This window comes from Pseudophryne corroboree, chromosome 3 (assembly GCF_028390025.1).
Source record: "Pseudophryne corroboree isolate aPseCor3 chromosome 3, aPseCor3.hap2, whole genome shotgun sequence".
NCBI lineage: Eukaryota > Metazoa > Chordata > Amphibia > Anura > Myobatrachidae > Pseudophryne > Pseudophryne corroboree.
The window spans coordinates 664,110,307-664,132,544 of record NC_086446.1 but is presented as its reverse complement, the minus strand read 5'-3'; the positions used below and the strand labels follow the sequence as shown (position 1 = coordinate 664,132,544).

The following is a 22,238-nucleotide window of genomic DNA, read 5'->3' as shown; positions in this document are numbered from 1 at the left end:
GCATAGGCTTATATAACTAGAAAAGAAACTAAGCATATTGAGATAAATGCTGTCATATACAGTAGTTCCATGAGTAGATATGATCAGTTTACTAGGAAAATTGACAGAAATTAATATAATATTTGGAAACACCTGTATTTTATTTTAATTTTTATTATTATTCTTACATAAGAAAATGTACAATTGGCTCCTGTATCATAATAGCTGGTGTCAGAATGTTAGCTACTAATCTAATTTAAATAACATTCACAATACAGAAGCCCCTCCCCTTAATCTGTTGGATGAATAACAATAGTTCAGTTATTTCAGGGATACAGTGAACTATCCTTTGAATTAGGTTAGAGGTTGCTAGATAACGTTTTCTGTTTATTAATAAAATGATGGGTCAAACACCAAGTAACCCAAATCTATACATGGTTTTTTGGAATCAGATGCAGTTCCAAATGCAGATGGATCCCTGTGAACTGTGCATGCTCCACAGAAAGCAATAGCAGACTGCACCGTGGCCAGACCATGTATACACCCATAGACAGAGAACGAAAGATCGGATGAATCAATGTGTCCATTGACGGACTACTCTTTCCATGAAATGGGCGTGGCTGGGCAGTGGCCGATCTCGTGGAAATGATCTGTCTCATGGGAGTGGCCTGGGTTTGCAGGCCAAATGATGTGCTTGTTTACAGTGTATAGAAAATACTAATGATGACGACTGTGGCTTCAGATGGATAAACAGTGGGCGGCCCCACTCTTTTGCATACAAATATTCTATGGAGTGGATCAAGGCTGACAGACACAGATGTGGAGGCTTAGAGACACAGGGTGAGGATGAGGGACACAGAGAGTGAAGCTGAGGCACACAGAGGGTGAGGCTGAGAGACACACAGGTTGAGGCTGAGCGACATAGGGGAGGAAGTTAAGTCTGAGAGACACAGGGGACAGGAGGCTGAGTGACAGGAGGTTGAAGTGATAGGGCAGGATGCTGGAGAAAGGGGTAGGAGGCTGGAAAAACAAGATAGGAGGCTGGAGTGAGGGGCCACGAGGCTGGAATGGCAGGGTAGGCGGCTGGAGAGACACAGGGAAGCTGGAAAGACAGGCAGGAGTCTGTAAGGACTGAGGGCAGGAGTCTAAAAAGACATGAGGATGGAGAGACACAGAGCAGGAGACTAGAGTGGTTACAGGGTGATACAGTACACATCTGGTTGAACCTATGTTGTATGATGATGACATTGGTTATATTATTATACAAATACATAGTTGTTGATGTTGAAAAAAGACAAATGTCCATCGAGTTCACCCTATATTATATTTTTCTCTGACGTCCTAGTGGATGCTGGGAACTCCGTAAGGACCATGGGGAATAGCGGCTCCGCAGGAGACTGGGCACAAAAGTAAAAGCTTTATGACTAGCTGGTGTGCACTGGCTCCTCCCCCTATGACCCTCCTCCAAGCCTCAGTTAGATTTTTGTGCCCGAACGAGAAGGGTGCACACTAGGGGCTCTCCTGAGCTGCTTAGAGTAAAAGTTTAAATAGGTTTTTTTATTTTCAGTGAGTCCTGTTGGCAACAGGCTCACTGCATCGTGGGACTAAGGGGAGAAGAAGCGAACTCACCTGCGTGCAGAGTGGATTGGGCTTCTTGGCTACTGGACATTAGCTCCAGAGGGACGATCACAGGCTCAGCTTGGATGGGTCCCGGAGCCACGCCGCCGGCCCCCTTACAGAGCCAGAAGAGCGAAGAGGTCCGGAAAATCGGCGGCAGAAGACGTTCCTGTCTTCAATAAGGTAGCGCACAGCACTGCAGCTGTGCGCCATTGCTCTCAGCACACTTCACACTCCGGTCACTGAGGGTGCAGGGCGCTGGGGGGGGGGCGCCCTGAGACGCAATAAAAAACACCTTGGATGGCAAAAAAAATGCATCACATATAGCTCCTGGGCTATATGGATGCATTTAACCCCTGCCAGTTTTCCTAAAAAAAGCGGGAGAAAAGGCCGCCGCGAAGGGGGCGGAGCCTATCTCCTCAGCACACAAGCGCCATTTTCCCTCACAGCTCCGCTGGAAGGACGGCTCCCTGACTCTCCCCTGCAGTCCTGCTACAGAAACAGGGAAAACAAGAGAGGGGGGGCACTAATTGGCAGATAATACAAATACAGCAGCTATAGAAGGGAGAAACACTTATATAAGGTTATCCCTGTATATATATAGCGCTCTGGTGTGTGCTGGCAAACTCTCCCTCTGTCTCCCCAAAGGGCTAGTGGGGTCCTGTCCTCTATCAGAGCATTCCCTGTGTGTGTGCTGTGTGTCGGTACGATTGTGTCGACATGTATGAGGAGGAAAATGATGTGGAGGCGGAGCAATTGCCTGTAATAGTGATGTCACCCCCTAGGGAGTCGACACCTGACTGGATGGTCGTATGGAAGGAATTACGTGACAGTGTTAGCACTTTGCAAAAAACTGTTGACGACATGAGACAGCCGGCAAATCAGTTAGTGCCTGTCCAGGCGTCTCAAACACCGTCAGGGGCTCTAAAGCGCCCGTTACCTCAGATGGTCGACACAGACCCAGACACGGATACTGACTCCAGTGTCGACGGTGAGGAGACAAACGTAATGTCCAGTAGGGCCACACGTTACATGATCACGGCAATGAAAGAGGCTTTGAACATTTCTGATACTACAAGTACCACAAAAAGGGGTATTATGTGGGGTGTGAAAAAACTACCCATAGTTTTTCCTGAATCAGATGAATTAAATGAGGTGTGTGACAAAGCGTGGGTTTCCCCCGATAAAAAACTGCTGATTTCTAATAAATTATTGGCATTATACCCTTTCCCGCCAGAGGTTAGGGCGCGTTGGGAAACACCCCCTAGGGTAGATAAGGCGCTCACACGCTTATCAAAACAAGTGGCGTTACCGTCTACTGATACGGCCGCCCTCAAGGAACCAGCTGATAGAAAGCTGGAAAATATCCTAAAAGGTATATACACACATACTGGTGTTATACTACGACCAGCAATCGCCTCAGCCTGGATGTGCAGCGCTGGAGTGGCTTGGTCGGATTCCCTGACTGAAAATATTGATACCCTGGATAGGGACAGTATATTATTGACTATAGAGCATTTAAAGGATGCATTACTATATATGCGAGATGCACAGAGGGATATTTGCACCCTGGTATCAAGAGTAAGTGCGCTGTCCATTTCTGCCAGAAGAAGTTTATGGACACGACAGTGGTCAGGTGATGCGGATTCCAAACGGCATATGGAAGTTTTGCCGTATAAAGGGGATGAGTTATTTGGGGTCGGTCTATCGGACCTGGTGGCCACGGCGACGGCTGGGAAATCCACCTTTTTACCCCAGGTCACCTCTCAGCAGAAAAAGACACCGTCTTTTCAGACTCAGTCCTTTCGTCCCCAGAAGGGCAAGCGGGCAAAAGGCCACTCATTTCTGCCCCGGGGCAGAGGAAGGGGAAAAAGACTGCAGCAGGCAGCCTCTTCCCAGGATCAGAAGCCCTCCCCCGCTTCTGCCAAGTCTTCAGCATGACGCTGGGGCTTTACAAGCGGACTCAGGCACGGTGGGGGCCCGTCTCAAAAATTTCAACGCGCAGTGGGCTCACTCGCAAGTGGACCCCTGGATCCTGCAGGTAGTATCACAGGGGTACAAATTGGAATTCGAGACGTCTCCCCCTCGCCGGTTCCTGAAGTCTGCTCTACCAACGTCTCCCTCCGACAGGGAGGCAGTATTGGAAGCTATTCACAAGCTGTATTCCCAGCAGGTGATAATCAAGGTATCCCTCCTACAACAGGGAAAGGGGTATTATTCCACGCTGTTTGTGGTACCGAAGCCGGACGGCTCGGTGAGACCGATTTTAAATCTGAAATCCTTGAACACTTACATAAAAAGGTTCAAATTCAAGATGGAGTCACTCAGAGCAGTGATAGCGAACCTGGAAGAAGGGGACTATATGGTGTCTCTGGACATCAAAGATGCTTATCTCCATGTCCCAATCTACCCTTCTCACCAAGGGTACCTCAGGTTTGTGGTACAAAACTGTCATTATCAGTTTCAGACGCTGCCGTTTGGATTGTCCACGGCACCACGGGTCTTTACCAAGGTAATGGCCGAAATGATGATTCTTCTTCGAAGAAAAGGCGTCTTAATTATCCCTTACTTGGACGATCTCCTGATAAGGGCAAGGTCCAGGGAACAGTTAGAGGTCGGAGTAGCACTATCTCAGGTAGTGCTACGTCAGCACGGGTGGATTCTAAATATTCCAAAATCGCAGCTGATTCCAACAACACGTCTACTGTTCCTAGGGATGATTCTGGACACAGTCCAGAAAAAGGTGTTTCTCCCAGAGGAGAAGGCCAGGGAGTTATCCGAGCTAGTCAGGAACCTCCTAAAACCAGGACAAGTGTCAGTGCATCAATGCACAAGGGTCCTGGGAAAGATGGTGGCTTCTTACGAAGCGATTCCATTCGGAAGATTCCATGCAACCCTATCTCCAAGGACAAGGGTGTCTCTCCTGTGGTGGTTGCAGAGTGCTCATCTTCTAGAGGGCCGCAGATTCGGCATTCAGGACTGGATTCTGGTGACCACGGATGCCAGCCTGAGAGGCTGGGGAGCAGTCACACAGGGAAGAAATTTCCAGGGCTTGTGGTCAAGCATGGAAACGTCTCTTCACATAAATATCCTGGAACTAAGGGCAATTTACAATGCCCTAAGTCAAGCAAGGCCTCTGCTTCAGGGTCAGTCGGTATTGATCCAATCGGACAACATCACGGCAGTCGCTCACGTAAACAGACAGGGCGGCACAAGAAGCAGGAGGGCAATGGCAGAAGCTGCAAGAATTCTTCGCTGGGCGGAAAATCATGTGACAGCACTGTCAGCAGTGTTCATTCCGGGAGTGGACAACTGGGAAGCAGACTACCTCAGCAGACACGACCTCCACCCGGGGGAGTGGGGACTTCACCCAGAAGTCTTCCACGTGATTGTAAACCATTGGGAAAAACCAAAGGTGGACATGATGGCGTCTCGTCTCAACAAGAAACTAGACAGATATTGCGCCAGGTCAAGGGGCCCTCAGGCAATAGCGGTGGACGCTCTGGTAACACCGTGGGTGTACCAGTCAGTGTATGTGTTCCTTCCTCTGCCTCTCATACCCAAAGTACTGAGAATCATAAGAAGGAGAGGAGTAAGAACTATACTCGTGGCTCCAGATTGGCCAAGAAGGACTTGGTACCCGGAACTTCAAGAGATGCTCACGGAGGACCCGTGGCCTCTACCTCTAAGAAAGGACCTGCTCCAGCAGGGACCTTGTCTGTTTCAAGACTTACCGCGGCTGCGTTTGACGGCATGGCGGTTGAACGCCGGATCCTGAAGGAAAAAGGCATTCCAGATGAAGTCATCCCTACCCTGATCAAGGCAAGGAAGGATGTAACCGCGAAACATTATCACCGCATTTGGCGAAAATATGTTGCGTGGTGTGAGGCCAAGAAGGCCCCTACAGAGGAATTTCAACTGGGTCGTTTCCTGCATTTCCTGCAAACAGGACTATCTATGGGCCTAAAATTAGGGTCCATTAAGGTTCAAATTTCGGCCCTGTCGATCTTCTTCCAAAAAGAACTGGCTTCAGTGCCTGAAGTTCAGACGTTTGTCAAAGGGGTACTGCATATACAGCCTCCTTTTGTGCCTCCCGTGGCACCTTGGGATCTCAATGTAGTTTTGAGTCTCTTAAAATCACATTGGTTTGAACCACTCACCACTGTGGAATTAAAATATCTCACATGGAAAGTGGTCATGCTGTTAGCCCTGGCTTCAGCCAGGCGTGTCTCAGAATTGGTGGCTTTATCATATAAAAGCCCTTACCTAATTTTTAATTCAGACAGGGCAGAACTGAGGACTCGCCCTCAATTTCTCCCTAAGGTGGTTTCAGCGTTTCACATGAACCAGCCTATTGTGGTACCTGCGGCTACTAGGGACTTGGAGGACTCCAAGTTGCTGGACGTAGTCAGGGCCCTGAAAATATGTTTCCAGGACGGCTGGAGTCAGAAAATCTGACTCGCTGTTTATCCTGTATGCACCCAACAAGCTGGGTGCTCCTGCTTCTAAGCAGACGATTGCTCGTTGGATTTGTAGTACAATTCAGCTTGCACATTCTGTGGCAGGCCTGCCACAGCCAAAATCTGTAAAAGCCCATTCCACAAGGAAAGTGGGCTCATCTTGGGCGGCTGCCCGAAGGGTCTCGGCTTTAAAACTTTGCCGAGCAGCTACTTGGTCAGGGGCAAACACGTTTGCTAAATTTTACAAATTCGATACCCTGGCTGAGGAGGACCTGGAGTTCTCTCATTCGGTGCTGCAGAGTCATCCGCACTCTCCCGCCCGTTTGGGAGCTTTGGTATAATCCCCATGGTCCTTACGGAGTTCCCAGCATCCACTAGGACGTCAGAGAAAATAAGAATTTACTTACCGATAATTCTATTTCTCGTAGTCTGTAGTGGATGCTGGGCGCCCATCCCAAGTGCGGATTGTCTGCAATACTTGTATATAGTTATTGTTACAAAAATCGGGTTGTTTATTGTTGTGAGCCATCTTTTCAGAGGCTCCTACGTTTATCATACTGTTAACTGGGTTCAGATCACAAGTTGTACGGTGTGATTGGTGTGGCTGGTATGAGTCTTACCCGGGATTCAAGATCCTTCCTTATTATGTACGCTCGTCCGGGCACAGTATCCTAACTGAGGCTTGGAGGAGGGTCATAGGGGGAGGAGCCAGTGCACACCAGCTAGTCATAAAGCTTTTACTTTTGTGCCCAGTCTCCTGCGGAGCCGCTATTCCCCATGGTCCTTACGGAGTTCCCAGCATCCACTACGGACTACGAGAAATAGAATTATCGGTCTGTAAATTCTTATTTTTTTTAATGTTAATTAAATGCTGTATCTCTGGATATTTTTTCCCGCTAGGAATTTATCTAATCCATTTTTAAACGTATTGATTGAGTCCACCATTACTACCTTCTCTGGCAGAGAATTCCAAATCCTTACTGCTCTTAATGTGAAGAACCCTTTTCTCCGTTAAGTACGGAAATTTTTTTCTTCTAACCTCAGGGGAGGTTCTCGTGTCCTATGTAGTGTTTTTTTGGTAAACAAATAGCCATCGCCTGGACCATAAGATCTCCTACATAAATAGTGAATACACTGTCTGCCCAGGGAGGATCGAATTCTTCAGAGGTTTCCTTTTGCAGAGAAACCACAACATAGGTAAGGTGTATTTGGAATGGAATGAAGAGGAATGTTACCAGAGTGATGAGAAATAGGTTGGGTGCCATGCTGACTAGAGATGAGCGCCTGAAATTTTTCGGGTTTTGTGTTTTGGTTTTGGGTTCGGTTCCGCGGCCGTGTTTTGGGTTCGAACGCGTTTTGGCAAAACCTCACCGAATTTTTTTTGTCGGATTCGGGTGTGTTTTGGATTCGGGTGTTTTTTTTCAAAAAACACTAAAAAACAGCTTAAATCATAGAATTTGGGGGTCATTTTGATCCCAAAGTATTATTAACCTCAAAAACCATAATTTACACTCATTTTCAGTCTATTCTGAATACCTCACACCTCACAATATTATTTTTAGTCCTAAAATTTGCACCGAGGTCGCTGTGTGAGTAAGATAAGCGACCCTAGTGGCCGACACAAACACCGGGCCCATCTAGGAGTGGCACTGCAGTGTCACGCAGGATGTCCCTTCCAAAAAACCCTCCCCAAACAGCACACGACGCAAAGAAAAAAAGAGGCGCAATGAGGTAGCTGTGTAAGATTAGCGACCCTAGTGGCCGACACAAACACCGGGCCCATCTAGGAGTGGCACTGCAGTGTCACGCAGGATGTCCCTTCCAAAAAACCCTCCCCAAACAGCACATGACGCAAAGAAAAAAAGAGGCGCAATGAGGTAGCTGTGTGAGTAAGATTAGCGACCCTAGTGGCCGACACAAACACCGGGCCCATCTAGGAGTGGCACTGCAGTGTCACGCAGGATGGCCCTTCCAAAAAACCCTCCCCAAACAGCACATGACGCAAAGAAAAAAAGAGGCGCAATGAGGTAGCTGTGTGAGTAAGATTAGCGACCCTAGTGGCCGACACAAACACCGGGCCCATCTAGGAGTGGCACTGCAGTGTCACGCAGGATGTCCCTTCCAAAAAACCCTCCCCAAACAGCACATGACGCAAAGAAAAAAAGAGGCGCAATGAGGTAGCTGTGTGAGTAAGATTAGCGACCCTAGTGGCCGACACAAACACCGGGCCCATCTAGGAGTGGCACTGCAGTGTCACGCAGGATGTCCCTTCCAAAAAACCCTCCCCAATCAGCACATGATGCAAAGAAAAAGAAAAGAAAAAAGAGGTGCAAGATGGAATTGTCCTTGGGCCCTCCCACCCACCCTTATGTTGTATAAACAAAACAGGACATGCACACTTTAACCAACCCATCATTTCAGTGACAGGGTCTGCCACACGACTGTGACTGATATGACGGGTTGGTTTGGACCCCCCCCAAAAAAGAAGCAATTAATCTCTCCTTGCACAAACTGGCTCTACAGAGGCAAGATGTCCACCTCATCTTCACCCTCCGATATATCACCGTGTACATCCCCCTCCTCACAGATTATCAATTCGTCCCCACTGGAATCCACCATCTCAGCTCCCTGTGTACTTTGTGGAGGCAATTGCTGCTGGTCAATGTCTCCGCGGAGGAATTGATTATAATTCATTTTAATGAACATCATCTTCTCCACATTTTCTGGATGTAACCTCGTACGCCGATTGCTGACAAGGTGAGCGGCGGCACTAAACACTCTTTCGGAGTACACACTTGTGGGAGGGCAACTTAGGTAGAATAAAGCCAGTTTGTGCAAGGGCCTCCAAATTGCCTCTTTTTCCTGCCAGTATAAGTACGGACTGTGTGACGTGCCTACTTGGATGCGGTCACTCATATAATCCTCCACCATTCTATCAATGTTGAGAGAATCATATGCAGTGACAGTAGACGACATGTCCGTAATCGTTGTCAGGTCCTTCAGTCCGGACCAGATGTCAGCATCAGCAGTCGCTCCAGACTGCCCTGCATCACCGCCAGCGGGTGGGCTCGGAATTCTGAGCCTTTTCCTCGCACCCCCAGTTGCGGGAGAATGTGAAGGAGGAGATGTTGACAGGTCGCGTTCCGCTTGACTTGACAATTTTGTCACCAGCAGGTCTTTCAACCCCAGCAGACCTGTGTCTGCCGGAAAGAGAGATCCAAGGTAGGCTTTAAATCTAGGATCGAGCACGGTGGCCAAAATGTAGTGCTCTGATTTCAACAGATTGACCACCCGTGAATCCTTGTTAAGCGAATTAAGGGCTGCATCCACAAGTCCCACATGCCTAGCGGAATCGCTCCCTTTTAGCTCCTTCTTCAATGCCTCCAGCTTCTTCTGCAAAAGCCTGATGAGGGGAATGACCTGACTCAGGCTGGCAGTGTCTGAACTGACTTCACGTGTGGCAAGTTCAAAGGGCATCAGAACCTTGCACAACGTTGAAATCATTCTCCACTGCACTTGAGACAGGTGCATTCCACCTCCTATATCGTGCTCAATTGTATAGGCTTGAATGGCCTTTTGCTGCTCCTCCAACCTCTGAAGCATATAGAGGGTTGAATTCCACCTCGTTACCACTTCTTGCTTCAGATGATGGCAGGGCAGGTTCAGTAGTTTTTGGTGGTGCTCCAGTCTTCTGTACGTGGTGCCTGTACGCCGAAAGTGTCCCGCAATTTTTCTGGCCACCGACAGCATCTCTTGCACGCCCCTGTCGTTTTTTAAAAAATTCTGCACCACCAAATTCAAGGTATGTGCAAAACATGGGACGTGCTGGAATTTGCCCATATTTAATGCACACACAATATTGCTGGCGTTGTCCGATGCCACAAATCCACAGGAGAGTCCAATTGGGGTAAGCCATTCCGCGATGATCTTCCTCAGTTGCCGTAAGAGGTTTTCAGCTGTGTGCGTATTCTGGAAAGCGGTGATACAAAGCGTAGCCTGCCTAGGAAAGAGTTGGCGTTTGCAAGATGCTGCTACTGGTGCCGCCGCTGCTGTTCTTGCGGCGGGAGTCCATACATCTACCCAGTGGGCTGTCACAGTCATATAGTCCTGACCCTGCCCTGCTCCACTTGTCCACATGTCCGTGGTTAAGTGGACATTGGGTACAACTGCATTTTTTAGGACACTGGTGAGTCTTTTTCTGACGTCCGTGTACATTCTCGGTATAGCCTGCCTAGAGAAGTGGAACCTAGATGGTATTTGGTAACGGGGGCACACTGCCTCAATAAATTGTCTAGTTCCCTGTGAACTAACGGCGGATACCGGACGCACGTCTAACACCAACATAGTTGTCAAGGACTCAGTTATCCGCTTTGCAGTAGGATGACTGCTGTGATATTTCATCTTCCTCGCAAAGGACTGTTGAACAGTCAATTGCTTACTGGAAGTAGTACAAGTGGGCTTACGACTTCCCCTCTGGGATGACCATCGACTCCCAGCGGCAACAACAGCAGCGCCAGCAGCAGTAGGCGTTACACGCAAGGATGCATCGGAGGAATCCCAGGCAGGAGAGGACTCGTCAGAATTGCCAGTGACATGGCCTGCAGGACTATTGGCATTCCTGGGGAAGGAGGAAATTGACACTGAGGGAGTTGGTGGGGTGGTTTGCGTGAGCTTGGTTACAAGAGGAAGGGATTTACTGGTCAGTGGACTGCTTCCGCTGTCACCCAAAGTTTTTGAACTTGTCACTGACTTATTATGAATGCGCTGCAGGTGACGTATAAGGGAGGATGTTCCGAGGTGGTTAACGTCCTTACCCCTACTTATTACAGCTTGACAAAGGGAACACACGGCTTGACACCTGTTGTCCGCATTTCTGGTGAAATACCTCCACACCGAAGAGCTGATTTTTTTGGTATTTTCACCTGGCATGTCAACGGCCATATTCCTCCCACGGACAACAGGTGTCTCCCCGGGTGCCTGACTTAAACAAACCACCTCACCATCAGAATCCTCCTGGTCAATTTCCTCCCCAGCGCCAGCAACACCCATATCCTCCTCATCCTGGTGTACTTCAACACTGACATCTTCAATCTGACTATCAGGAACTGGACTGCGGGTGCTCCTTCCAGCACTTGCAGGGGGCGTGCAAATGGTGGAAGGCGCATGCTCTTCACGTCCAGTGTTGGGAAGGTCAGGCATCGCAACCGACACAATTGGACTCTCCTTGTGGATTTGGGATTTCGAAGAATGCACAGTTCTTTGCTGTGCTGCTTTTGCCAGCTTGAGTCTTTTCATTTTTCTAGCGAGAGGCTGAGTGCTTCCATCCTCATGTGAAGCTGAACCACTAGCCATGAACATAGGCCAGGGCCTCAGCCGTTCCTTGCCACTCCGTGTGGTAAATGGCATATTGGCAAGTTTACGCTTCTCCTCCGACAATTTTATTTTAGGTTTTGGAGTCCTTTTTTTACTGATATTTGGTGTTTTGGATTTGACATGCTCTGTACTATGACATTGGGCATCGGCCTTGGCAGACGACGTTGCTGGCATTTTATCGTCTCGGCCATGACTAGTGGCAGCAGCTTCAGCACGAGGTGGAAGTGGATCTTGATCTTTCCCTAATTTTGGAACCTCAACATTTTTGTTCTCCATATTTTAATAGGCACAACTAAAAGGCACCTCAGGTAAACAATGGAGATGGATGGATTGGATACTAGTATACAATTATGGACGGGCTGCCGAGTGCCGACACAGAGGTAGCCACAGCCGTGAACTACCGCACTGTACTGTGTCTGCTGCTAATATATAGACTGGTTGATAAAGAGATAGTATACTCGTAACTAGTATGTATGTATAAAGAAAGAAAAAAAAACCACGGTTAGGTGGTATATACAATTATGGACGGGCTGCCGAGTGCCGACACAGAGGTAGCCACAGCCGTGAACTACCGCACTGTACTGTGTCTGCTGCTAATATATAGACTGGTTGATAAAGAGATAGTATACTCGTAACTAGTATGTATGTATAAAGAAAGAAAAAAAAACCACGGTTAGGTGGTATATACAATTATGGACGGGCTGCCGAGTGCCGACACAGAGGTAGCCACAGCCGTGAACTACCGCACTGTACTGTGTCTGCTGCTAATATAGACTGGTTGATAAAGAGATAGTATACTCGTAACTAGTATGTATGTATAAAGAAAGAAAAAAAAACCACGGTTAGGTGGTATATACAATTATGGACGGGCTGCCGAGTGCCGACACAGAGGTAGCCACAGCCGTGAACTACCGCACTGTACTGTGTCTGCTGCTAATATATAGACTGGTTGATAAAGAGATAGTATACTCGTAACTAGTATGTATGTATAAAGAAAGAAAAAAAAACCACGGTTAGGTGGTATATACAATTATGGACGGGCTGCCGAGTGCCGACACAGAGGTAGCCACAGCCGTGAACTACCGCACTGTACTGTGTCTGCTGCTAATATAGACTGGTTGATAAAGAGATAGTATACTCGTAACTAGTATGTATGTATAAAGAAAGAAAAAAAAACCACGGTTAGGTGGTATATACAATTATGGACGGGCTGCCGAGTGCCGACACAGAGGTAGCCACAGCCGTGAACTACCGCACTGTACTGTGTCTGCTGCTAATATATAGACTGGTTGATAAAGAGATAGTATACTCGTAACTAGTATGTATGTATAAAGAAAGAAAAAAAAACCACGGTTAGGTGGTATATACAATTATGGACGGGCTGCCGAGTGCCGACACAGAGGTAGCCACAGCCGTGAACTACCGCACTGTACTGTGTCTGCTGCTAATATAGACTGGTTGATAAAGAGATAGTATACTCGTAACTAGTATGTATGTATAAAGAAAGAAAAAAAAACCACGGTTAGGTGGTATATACAATTATGGACGGGCTGCCGAGTGCCGACACAGAGGTAGCCACAGCCGTGAACTACCGCACTGTACTGTGTCTGCTGCTAATATAGACTGGTTGATAAAGAGATAGTATACTACTAATATTATATATACTGGTGGTCAGGTCACTGGTCACTAGTCACACTGGCAGTGGCACTCCTGCAGCAAAAGTGTGCACTGTTTAATTTTAATATAATATTATGTACTCCTGGCTCCTGCTATAACCTATAACTGGCACTGCAGTAGTGCTCCCCAGTCTCCCCCACAATTATAAGCTGTGTGAGCTGAGCAGTCAGACAGATATATAATATATATAGATGATGCAGCACACTGGCCTGAGCCTGAGCAGTGCACACAGATATGGTATGTGACTGACTGAGTCACTGTGTGTATCGCTTTTTTCAGGCAGAGAACGGATATATTAAATAAACTGCACTGTGTGTCTGGTGGTTACTCACTATATAATATATTATGTACTCCTGGCTCCTGCTATAACCTATAACTGGCACTGCAGTAGTGCTCCCCAGTCTCCCCCACAATTATAAGCTGTGTGAGCTGAGCAGTCAGACAGATATATATAATATTATATATAGATATTATGATAATAGATGATGCAGCACACTGGCCTGAGCCTGAGCAGTGCACACAGATATGGTATGTGACTGAGTCACTGTGTGCTGTGTATCGCTTTTTTCAGGCAGAGAACGGATTATAAATAAAACTGGTGGTCACTATCAGCAAAACTCTGCACTGTACTGAGTACTCCTAATGCTCCCCAAAATTAGTAAATCAAGTGTCTCTCTAATCTATTCTAAACGGAGAGGACGCCAGCCACGTCCTCTCCCTATCAATCTCAATGCACGTGTGAAAATGGCGGCGACGCGCGGCTCCTTATATAGAATCCGAGTCTCGCGATAGAATCCGAGCCTCGCGAGAATCCGACAGCGTCATGATGACGTTCGGGCGCGCTCGGGTTAACCGAGCAAGGCGGGAAGATCCGAGTCGCTCGGACCCGTGAAAAAAAACATGAAGTTCTGGCGGGTTCGGATTCAGAGAAACCGAACCCGCTCATCTCTAATGCTGACATGGACCCATTTTGAGTGGCTATTCCCACATATGCATTTATTTTGCACACACACCTTCGAAAGGCACACAGAGTTCCACCAACACATTTCCTCTATTTGCACCACTGCTGTAGACTGATGTAGTGTTTCTGTATTACTGTTTTCAGAGAAGCTAGTGTGGCTATTGAATAACATGGTACATGATTTACATATATAGACAGCAATTATCACACAACAATAAGCAGACATCATTAATTCCACGTTCCTCTTAAAATAGACAACAAAAATATATACATACGAGTAAAAGCTCCTTCAGAAGTAGTTGTGAACCCTGATGAGAAAACAGATAAACATTGTAAATATTATTCAAAAATTACTTTCAGTACAGTAATTAGTCAATTCTGAAAATGAGATGGCTTCAATCAGCATTCATTTAGTGTGATTTAATTTTAATCAAGAAGGGCTTTGGTTACAGAAATGTGTGTGCAGATGCCAGCACAGGGATATGATTGATATTTTCAGTATCAGAATTTTACACTATAATCATTCCAGGGGCGTTTTAAGAGAGGATGAGGTCTTTGCCCAGGCTCCTTCCTAGATGCTAAGATAACAATTTTAATACATATATATATATATATATATTAAAATTGTTATTTTAACAAAAATATCGCTTCTGTGGTTGTGAGCGCCTACCTGGTATATTTTTTATTTCTAGTGTTTACTATACAGAAGAGGCTGGATACCTCTTCACCAGGTGGCTGCTGATCTACAGGGGCGTATCTACACATGCCTACACAGTGCCAACAAACTTTATTCCCTACTAGGTGCTAAGACTCTAATATATAGTAACATAGTTATTGAGGTTGAAAAAAGACAAAATGTCCAACTAGTTCAACCTGTATTATAACTCTTACACTAATCTGTATTTAACACTATTTTAACTATACTGACCCAGATGAAGTTAAGTTATTAAGTCTAACTAACACTATAAATCATGCTTTTTCTAAAATGCACTCACTTTAAAGGCTATATCCTTGAATATTTCTTTCAGTTAGGAATTTATCTAATCCATTTTTAAACATATTGAGTCGACCATTACTACCTTCTCAGGCAGTAAATTCCAAATCCTTAATGCCCTTACTGTGAAGAACCCTTTCCTTCGTTGGGTATGACATTTTTTCTCCTCTAACCTCAGAGGGTGTCCTGTGTAGAGGTCTCTCAATAAACAAATCTTCTGATAGATCCTTGTATTGTCCCTTTATATATTTGTAAATATTAATAATGTCTTCTATTAGCCGTCTTTTCTCGAGTGTGAACATATCAAACCTAGTAAGCCTTTCCTCATAATCCAGTGCCTCTAACCCTTTTATCAATTTGGTGGCTCACCTCTAAACCCTTTCAAGTTCTAAGATGTCTTTTTTGTGGAGCGGTGCCCAGAACTGAACACAATATTCAAGGTTTGCCCATGCCAATGATTTGTACAATGACAGGATTTCACTCTCATCCCTTAACTCAATTCCCCGCTTTATTCATGCTAACACCTAATTTGCTTTTGATGCTGCACTATGACATTGTGTACTGCTACTACGTTTATTATCAATGAGCACCCCCAAATCTTTTCCAACTACCGTTTCCGTAAACATTTTCCACATTTAGTTTATAGGTTGCATGATTGTTTTTAGTCCCAAAGTGCATAACTTTACATTTTTCTATATTGAACCTCATTCTCCAATTATCTGCCCAAACTTCCAATTTAAATAAGTCTGTAGAGACTCAAGATCCTTATCTGAATTAACTCTTCTAAACAGTTTAGTGTCATCTGCAAAAATTGAAACTGTGTTTTCCGGACCTTCTCCTAGGTTATTAATAAATATGTTAAACAGTAGTGTCCCGAGTATGTACCCTTGCGGTATTCCACTGAGTATTGGGCCCAGTGAAAAACATCCTATTAACCACCACTTGATGTTTCCTATTATCCAGCAAATTAGTTACCCAAGTACAAATAGTGTTTCCTAGACCAAGCTCTCTTACTGGTCTATTTACTAAGCCTTGAACAGAGATAAAGTGGGCGAAGATAAAGTACCAGATAATCAGCTTCTAACTACCATGTCACAGGCTGGGTTTGAAAAATGACAGTTAGGAGCTGGTTGGCTGGTACTTTATCTCCATGCACTTTATCTCCATCTAAGACTTAGTAAATAGACCTCTTAATTTGAAAATCAGTCTTATGTGTGCCACTGTGTCGAAGGCTTTTGCAAAATCTAAATAGACCACATCCACTGCCTTTACCTGATCAATATTTTCGCTCACTTTCTCATAGAAGCTAATTAAGTTAGTTTGACATTACTTATCCCTCACAAAACCATGCTGGTTGATATTAATAACCTTGAAGTTTTACAAGTAATCCTGTATGCTATCCCTTACTATATCTTCTAGTACTTTCCCCACTATAGATATCAAACTTACTGGTCTATAGTTACCGGTATGACATTTAATTGCCTTTTGAAATATTGGGACTACCTCTGCTATTCGCCAGTCCTTCGGTATCATGCCTATTGCACATGCGATTTCAATACTACATATGGGCAACAAAATGCTAGGAAAATCGTAAATTCCCAATGATGATTTGTGCTCTTGCTGCCACCGACCGGGTACTCAGAAGAGGTGAGTATTAAAGAACTGGGTGCAGCGTATGCAGTGTACACCTCCCTCCCCCATGGACACTGCACCCATTATAAATACGCCAGTAAATCATTCTGCCCAATGTAAAACATGAAGAGCAGCACATAATACTGTTATGTACAATTTAGATATTAGTGTTATGCATAACATGCTTATTCAGCTATAGCAGATATATATTAATGGTTGGCTTATTGATTACCTTTCTTGTTTTTATTAATGTTACACATAACATAATTTATATGCATATAGGGATGGACTTGAGCTTAAAATAGGCCCCTGAATTCTTTCTGTGCACAGGGAAAAGGGGACATGGCAATGCTACAAGGGGGCATGGCCTCCTGTCACCCCTTTGTAAACATGCCAGGTGGACAAAGCACCAGAAGGTGAAGCTGCTTGGCCAAGCCTACAGACAGCCGGGCAGACCCATCAAGCCATCGACCTCTCTGGCATTTGCCAGATGTCAGGAGTCGGCGTTCAGTGGCATCTCACTTACCAGCGCGCTGGTGTGCAGGCCTCCGGAGGTCACGGCCCCAGTCTGTGGCTGCATGAATGCACTGTCTGCGGGCACGGTGACTATTGTCATTGTGTACCCTTGAAGTCCATCTAGTGTGTACCCACCATCTGTGCAGCATAGGCAACGCCATGACACTCGCGGTCAGCTGACCTGCAAACACCCAATCATGCGCTGTGTCCATACACGTGATTCAAGCATCCAATGCCTGCTGACCAAGGGGTATAAATCCAGAACATCGGCTCAGTCTTATCGCCTTGAACAACGCGTCACATCCAGTGTACAGCGTCTCCTGGCTCCAGTCTCCTGTCTCCAGTGATTTCCTTGCCCCAGTGTCTCCGTGGTACTACAGGCTCCATCATTCCTGCTCTGCTACAACTCCTTCCACAGTCAGCTTTCACCTCTGCATGCAGTAAGAGACTCTCTCCAGGTGCTACTTACCATTCTCACCTGTGTGTTGTTTATCTGCATTCAGTACTGTGCTATTCCATCTGGCACTTAAAAACAACCAGCTTGCAATTTACAAACTGTCTCCTGCTTTGGCTTTGCTTGGCTTTGTGGACTTGTGAATATATACAGACTGTGTGAATTTCTTGCTGTTGGTTTTCAGACCAATCTCCGGACTTACTATTTCCTGTGTTCACTGTCATCAGCTGCATTACTATTGTCTGCATATTTGATCCTGTTACCATCGACTTCCAAGTCGACCATCAATGTTTGCCATCGGCTTCCATGCCGGTCATCACTGTTATTAATTTCACTGGTTTACAGATCATCACCTGTGACTGTTATTATACCTCTGTCAGCTTCTCTGCTCAAACCATCAGTATTGTTATTGTGCTTCAGTGACTGTTCATACATCTGTGTGCTAAATAAATATAATTGCGCACATGCGAAGGAATCTTCTACAGCCTCCTCCTTTCCTCCACTGCACCACCACTGACCCACTAGTGCCTCCTCCGGACACAGTTACAGACCTGACACCAGAATTGCCAGATGGACAGTTATATATGGGTTCAGTATGTTTGACTAGCGGATGGGATGCTGGTGGTCACAATACCGATGCTGGCATCTCGATTTTATAAATCCCAACAGGGGTGAGGTACAGTAAGTATGTTATACTCTATCCGCTACCACCTAACTTCCCTTCCTGCAGCCTAACCCTAACCTCCCACTTAGTGCCTAACCCTAACCTCCCCCCGGTGGTGTCTAACCTTAACCCTCCCTCCCTGCAGCCTAACCCTAACCCCTGCCCCCAACGCAGCCTAACCCTAGGGGCAGTGGTGTATCTAGGGGTCCGAGCGCCCATGGCAAAGTAAGGGGCTGGCGCCTCCCCTACACAAATTTGAAATAAGGTGTGAGTATTGGAAATGGGGCATGGTCTTGTGGGGGAAGGGCGTGGACACAATAGTACTTCCAATTCAAATTATGCCACACAGTAGTGTCCTTTATTCACATTACACTGCAAAGTAATGTCTCGTATTCACGTCCCACCATCCCTCGCCAATAACCCACCTTTCCCACAGCCTGACTCTAACCCCCCCCAGCCTATTCAGTGGTGCCTAACTCTAACCCATCCTTCCTAATCTCCCTCCCTGCAGCCTAACTCTAACTCTCCCACTCAGCTTACCAGTGGAGACTTTGGCACCAACTCGATCTGGAATTTGGCATTCTGCATCGCTATCTATGTTGGGATGCCAGCATCAGCAATCCGAGCAGTTTCGGAATGCTGGCGTCAGCTTTCCAACCGCCAGGATGCCAAATGCCGGCATCTTTACTGCATCCCGAATGAAATGCTAATGAGATGCTGTGAGATGAGCCTCAAATGGATCCAGCCATTAACCAAACACCATTACGTGGATGGTAGAAATGCTTCCTGTTAGAAAAAACATCAGGGTGCCATCACTTCCAAGATAAAATTATCAATTATACAATTAACTGATATACATTTCCTTATACATGGCCTTGAAATGGTTAATATCAGTATTTTCTTTATTGCACTCAACAAGTTAAAGTTTTCACTTACTTACTACTTACCTACATCTAACATGGATGAAAATCGTGTAGTTTTCCAGGTACTACAGTCCCTTCTCCCAAACACTGACACTTTTTTATTATCTTCAACAACAAATAGATCTATAGCACTGTGCTATATAACAATTGCAGTGTACCTGGTGAGACTCTGTTACTGCCGGCACAGCACCAGTGTCCATCAGCACTGCACTGCACTGCACTAGTGATCAGACTAGTATACGGCAGAACTGCACTTGTAATCAGACTCAAAATAAACTACAGTTCCCAGCAGCACATGCTGCCGGGAGCTCCCAGCAACAAGGGCTACTGTGAGCTGTAGTTTATTTTGAGTCGGATTACAAATGTGGGCTAACGGACACCGGCGCCACTCCAGTAGTAACATACTCTCACCAGGTACAGTCTGACAGTACTACTTTTCTACCCTTTGGCCGCGGGTGGCACCACCAGGCGGTGCTCCCTCCTTGCCTGCCACCCCTGGCAAGTGCCATCCTGGCCAATGGGTAGATACGCCACTGCCTGGGGGCCACCTTTACCTTTACAAATGTGATTGGCATCTGAGTGGGGCAGCAGCATGTCTGCTCTTTAGCTGCCTTAGTCACACACTGTGTGTGTGTGTGTGTGTGTGTGTGTGTGTGTGTGTGTGTGTGTGTGTGTGTGTGTGTGTGTGCGTGTGTGTGTGTGCTGCTGCTGCATGTGTGACAGTGACAATTGGAATACAGCCTGCTTTAGCTGGGACAGAGCGGAACTCCCTCCCAGGGCTGCACTGGTAGAGAGGTTTCAGAATTATTTACTTACTTCAGGGGCCACTTCCGCTGGTTCTGCAGGCAGGGGCAAGGCTGTTCCTACTATCTACCCTCTGGCCACAATCATCATCCCGCCAGCACTGCATCCTCATCAGCCCTCATGAAGTCAGTGTCACTCATGAGCAGTGTTGGACTGGGTCATGAAGGGCCCACCGGGGAATGCCGGAGTAGGGGCCCATGTTTAGGGGTGTAGCCAGTGTCCAAAGGGGTTGTGGCCAGCCACTACATTGGTTTGCCTAATCATCTCAGAGTGCATGGACTTGTCCCCTTGATAAATAAATATATACAGTAAACACTGCTAGTGTATGCATGATAATAACAAGAATACACCATAGTCCTGTGCAGTATAAGGTAACATATTTATAATATATAATTCAGGTGCACAGCCTGGGACCTGATCCCTAGAGGAGGAGGTGAGCCCCGAGGTAGTGGGGCCCACCGGGGGTTACCCCTGTGGGCCAGTCCAACCCTGCTCATGAGGCAGATAGGAGGTGGGGGGTGAGATGACACGCGGAAGCCCTCATTGCCCCTCCTCCTGACCTCCACCAGCTGGAACTCATCCCTACTCCTCTACATCACCGGAATCCCACAGAGCAGCACGGCGGCTTAATGAGTCTGTGTGACTCATTATAAACCTGACAGCTGTGGGCCCCTAAATAATGGCGGACCTCGGTGCAATGCACCGGCTGCACCGCCGCAAGGTCCGCCACTGGGTTATAGTAAAATAAGCAAGGAGTGATAGGAAAAACCTCAGGAGGCAACAAATCAGAGACAAGGAAGGGAGAGAGTGGGAGAATCCAAAGTACTAGGCAGATTGCAATAGTAACTTCCTAAAGAAAGACCAAGCAGTTACCAGAGTATCAGATGGTATAGAGAAGAAGATTAAGGGGTCTATGTACTAAGCCTTGGATGGAGATAAAGTGCATGGAGATAAAGTACCAGCCAATCAGCTCCTAACTGCCATGTCACAGGCTGTGTTTGAAAAATGATTATTTAGTACATTATTTCTCCCCAATTTATCTCTCTCCAAGCAGCAGCCAAAACAAAAAAGAAAGTGATCGCTAGCGTGATCGCAAAAATATTGACAGGGAGGAGGCGTTCCGGGGCGTCTACTCACTGTTTTCCGGGCGTGGAGATCCGAACGCAGGCGTGTCCAAGTGTTTGGAGGGCGGATGTCTGACGTCAATCCCGGGACCTTCGTCGCTGGATCTGTCGCACAGGGTAAGTAGGTCTGACCCTGGTCTGGTTTTGCAGGAAACTTTTTTAGCATAGTAGGGCTGCACAAGCGATCGCAGCCCTGCTATGCTAAAATACACTCCCCCATAGGTGGCGTCAAGTTGATCGCACGAGAAGCAAAAAGTTGCTACGTGCGATCAACTCGGAATGACCACCAAAGTTGCTGGAGATAAAGTACCAGCCAATCGGCTCCTAACTGTCATTTTTCAAACACAGCCTGTGACATGGCAGTTAGGAGCCGATTGGCTGGTACTTTATCTCCAGTGACTTTATCTCCATGCAAGGCTTAGTAAATAGACCCCATAGTCACAGCTACTATCCCACAACATCAACCAGTTTCAAAGGACTTTTCTTTTATGTCCCATTTACTTCCAAATATGCATTGACCACTATACTGTGTGAGCATTTATTAAAAAGAGTAAGAGCAGCTTAGCAGGGAAAGTGTTTAAAATACCGGTAGTCAGGATCCCGGCAGTCAAAATGTCAATGCCGGAATACCGACTAGAGGTGAAATCCCGCCGCCGGAATACCGCCGCCACAGGCTATTCTCCCTCTGTGGGTGTTCACTACACCCATAGAGGAAGAATATAACTGTGGCAAGCGCAGCGAGCCCGCAAGGGGCTCTCTAGCACTCGCATCACTGTTGGTATACTGCCAGAATTCCGCTGTCTGTATACTGACGGCCAGCATCACGGCGGCTGGTAATTCATACTGAGGGCCTAATTCCGGTTGGATTGCGAATTTTGCAAGTAGCAGAATTTGCAGTCCTTGTAAACGCATGTGGGGTGCCGTTCATCACAGGGCAAGGCTGCCCAGCATGCTGACCTCTGCTCCCCCCCCCCCCACCCCGATCAATCAGAAATTGCGATCGCATCGCAATTTCTGCTTGATCGTAGAAATTAGGGTTGCCTCCTGCCAGTGCAGCTTT

At 46.6% G+C, this 22,238-nt stretch overlaps 1 protein-coding gene across 2 annotated transcripts in view; it reads right to left on the bottom strand.

The window, feature by feature from the left end:
- SPADH (spermadhesin family member) overlaps nucleotides 1-22,238 on the bottom strand; it is a 168,558-nt gene that overhangs the window by 122,567 nt on the left and 23,753 nt on the right. For both annotated transcript variants that reach the window (XM_063961877.1, XM_063961878.1), the window contains one exon: nucleotides 14,343-14,375. In XM_063961877.1, the coding sequence (XP_063817947.1) occupies nucleotides 14,343-14,375 (33 nt within the window). The remainder of the gene's footprint in view (nucleotides 1-14,342; nucleotides 14,376-22,238) is intronic.